This window comes from Lolium rigidum, chromosome 7 (genome assembly GCF_022539505.1).
Source record: "Lolium rigidum isolate FL_2022 chromosome 7, APGP_CSIRO_Lrig_0.1, whole genome shotgun sequence".
Taxonomy (NCBI): Eukaryota; Viridiplantae; Streptophyta; class Magnoliopsida; order Poales; family Poaceae; genus Lolium; species Lolium rigidum.
The window spans coordinates 140468401-140471744 of NC_061514.1; the positions used below are offsets into that span (position 1 = coordinate 140468401).

The window sequence follows — 3344 nt, forward strand, 5'->3', positions numbered from 1 at the left end:
GCGGAGGCTGGGTGTAATTGGTATCTTCTGATATTAATATATTCCCTTTATCGAAAAATGTACGCTACATATCCGTACAAATAAGTTAAGTCACATGGGTTTGTACAGGGCTACGATACCCGTTTAGTTTTTTTAAAAAATCACCACGCCCTAAATTACGAAGAGGTATCGAACAATCTCAGCCATCTTTGCCTGTGAATTTATCTGAGTTTGGAGGAAGAAAGTTGTACCGGAGCAAACATCTTATAAAGAAAGGTCGAGTAACAAGCTCAACTAAAAAAGAGAACAAAAGCCAGAAATTCAAACTTGTATTCGGTGCATCGTCTATAAAAAGATGGGCCATAAATTCATATTTCTTTAGATAAACTAAAAATTCAAAATTTTCTTTTCGAAATCCAAAAATATATGCATAACAATCTATCTATTTACTTGTTTACCAAATGTTTTACAAAAAAAAACTCGGCAAAGTCGGTCCTAGGATATGTCTGCCATCAACCGTGCTGATAATGAGCACGCGTCCAAATCTTTGCCAAGTGTTTTTAGTTTGCCGAGTGTTTTGGCAAACAATAAATAAGGTTTTACTAGAGAATTAGCTCAGTTCTCGATCACATCCAAAATTGTTAGATTTTCATTGCGATTAGTACGTACTCCGTACATGATGATGTCAGATACAACTAAATTATCCTCGATTGCAAGTGAGTTGCAACTAAAAAAAAGGTGTTTCTGACTGTTTGATTTGCATCGCCGTTGGTGTAGACTGTAAGTTGGAACATAGAATAGTCGCTCCCCAATGAAAATACCTGACCTGTTGAAAAAAAATGAAAATACCTGAGGACATGGCGCTGCCTTGATCGGGGTGCTATCTCGCTACACATAAAAGGCCATTGGTGGTTGATGTTCTTCCCAAGCAAAAGTTGCAGCATAACCAAGCCATCAATCAACATGGAGCTCAGCGCAGCTACCCTCCTCCCTGTCGCTCTCGCCTCACTGGCCATCCTCGTATCCGTACTTCGCCGTAGTAAATCGGCATCGAGCTCCGACAAGAGGCGGCCTCCTGGTCCACCATGTCTCCCCTTTATTGGAAGCCTCCTCCACCTCGTGACGTCCAAGGCGCCGGTGGTTCTCCGGGACCTGGCCAGGAAGTACGGCCCAGTGATGTATCTGCGACTAGGCCGGGTCGACCACGTCGTCATCTCGTCGCCGGCGGCCGCGCAGGAGGTGCTCCGGGACAACAACCTCAACTTCTCGTCGCGGCCGAATCTTCTGGTCACCGAGACCATCTGCTACGGAGGCCTGGACATCGCCTTCGCGCCATACGGAGCCTACTGGAGGACGCTGCGCAAGCTCTGCACCATGGAGCTCCTCAGCGCGCGGAAGGTGAGGCAGTTCGCGCACATCAGGGACACGGAGACTCTCTCCATGATTCAAAACGTCCGCGCCGCCAGCACGAGCGGCAAGCCGGTCCATCTCGCCAGCCTGCTCCTGGCGTGCGCGAACTCGATCACCGCCAAGGCGGCCTTCGGCGAGGTCTGCGACGCCGAGCTCCGAGAGCAGTTCCTGACTGCCATGGAGGTCGGGGTGAGTGCAGGCGGGGGATTCTGCGTCGGCGACCTCTTCCCGTCTCTGTGGTTCGTGGACGTCATTACCGGGCTCAAAGGCGGGCTCTGGAAAGCGCGCCGGGAGATCGACGCCGTCTTCGACACCATCATCGCTGAGTGCGAGGCGCGGCGGGAGAAGAAGAAGATGTCGACGACGGCAACGGCCGAAGAGGATGACATTCTGAGCGTCATCCTCCAAATCAAGGACGAGGGGGAGATTAAGTTCCCCGTCGGCAACACAAACGTCAAGGCAATCATACTCGTAAGTGGTCAATGCCGTCTCTCTAATACTACCTCCGTTTCAAGGAATAAGGCGTCCTAGTTTTACGAGCTTTTTGTTTGACCAAGAATTACTTTAAATAGATCAAAATTGTTTGCATGAAATTAGTACCATTAAAAAGTTCTTTTCAGTACGAATCCAACGGTACTAATTACATATCATATAATCAAGATTTTGTTGCTTAATTTTTATGGTCAAAATTCGTCTTGGAATACGCGTGCGCCTTATTCCTTGAAATGGAGGTAGTAGTATAGTACAGATTTGAAAATGTCCACAAGGGCTGTTCTACTTTGTATATGTACTTATTTTTTGTGTTCATGCCAATTTGGATTAGGATTTGTTCATTGGAGGGACAGAGACGACCGCCACGAGCGTCGAGTGGATCATGTCGGAGCTCATGAGAAACCCGGACGTGATGCAGAAGGTGCAAGCGGAGGTGCGCCGGACATTCGACAACAAGAAACCGCAGGACCATGAGGCACACATCGAGGAGCTGCACTACATGAAGATGATAATCAAGGAGACCCTGAGGATGCACCCGCCGCTACCTCTCATGATTCCCCATGAATGCCGGCAGACATGTGACATCGGTGGGTTCAAGGTCCTCGAGGGCTCTAGGATACTGATCAACGCATGGGCGATCGGAAGGAACCCCGACTCCTGGGAGGACGCCGAGGTGTTTAGGCCGGAGCGGTTCGAGGACAGCAACTTGGACTACAAGGGCACGCAGTACGAGTACTTGCCGTTCGGGAGCGGGAGGAGGATGTGCCCTGGCAGCAACTTTGGGCTGGCTGCGCTGGACCTCATCCTTGCACGGCTTCTCTACTACTTCAACTGGAGCCTCCTAGGTGGAATGCGCCCGGATGAGCTCGACACGGAGATGATCGCCGGCGCGACAGCCAAGAAGAAGAACCCGCTGAACCTAGTCGCGACACCTTACAATGTTCCCATGGAAACTCAGAGTTGATCCATGTGTTTCGTTGGCTTTTACTTTCATATTTCTACGCAGGTGGCAATAAGGTCTCCATTCTCGGAGTTGATCGATGTGTAAGAGCATCTCCAGTCGCGTCCTCCAAACCGTCCCCCAAACCGCGCCGAATTGAGTGTTTGGGGGACGTGTTTTGCTCGTGCCGCGTTTGGGGGACGTCGCTCCCCAGCCGCGTCCCCCAAACGCCGCCCCCAAATGAATATTTGTGCAGGAAAATAAAGGTTTTCATTCAATTTTGATTATATATTACAAAGTTTGAATGAAAACGGCTAGATTTCATCTAAACCTAGGCTACTGACCGCTCGGCGGCGCGTTCGACGGCCCCGCCCCGTCGTCGCCCGGAGTTGATCGATGTGTAACAGGGTGTTTTGTTGGTATCTATTTTCATAATTCTGCACATGTAGCAAAAAGATTCACCTAAAGTACTCCATGTAGCTACTAGTGCACACGCATGCCAACCCAGAATTTCAATGTTTTC

At 49.4% G+C, this 3344-nt stretch overlaps 1 protein-coding gene across 1 annotated transcript; it reads left to right on the plus strand.

Annotated features, from left to right (window-relative positions):
- The first annotated feature begins 942 nt into the window (after positions 1 to 942).
- Positions 943 to 2911, plus strand: LOC124677570 (9-beta-pimara-7,15-diene oxidase-like). Its single transcript, XM_047213550.1, has 2 exons — positions 943 to 1860; positions 2213 to 2911. Exons 1-2 carry the CDS (start codon positions 943 to 945, stop codon positions 2843 to 2845), a joined length of 1551 nt encoding a protein of 516 aa, XP_047069506.1. The 3' UTR covers positions 2846 to 2911.
- The last annotated feature ends 433 nt before the right edge of the window (positions 2912 to 3344 follow it).

What these genes read in the sequence shown, in the direction of transcription:
- LOC124677570 (XM_047213550.1), top strand. Translation starts at nt 943, where the DNA reads ATGGAGCTCAGCGCAGCTACCCTCCTCCCTGTCGCTCTCGCCTCACTG. An exon ending in ACGTCAAGGCAATCATACTC is followed by an intron (nt 1,861 to 2,212) that starts GTAAGTGGTCAA and finishes AATTTGGATTAG; the next exon opens with GATTTGTTCATTGGAGGGAC.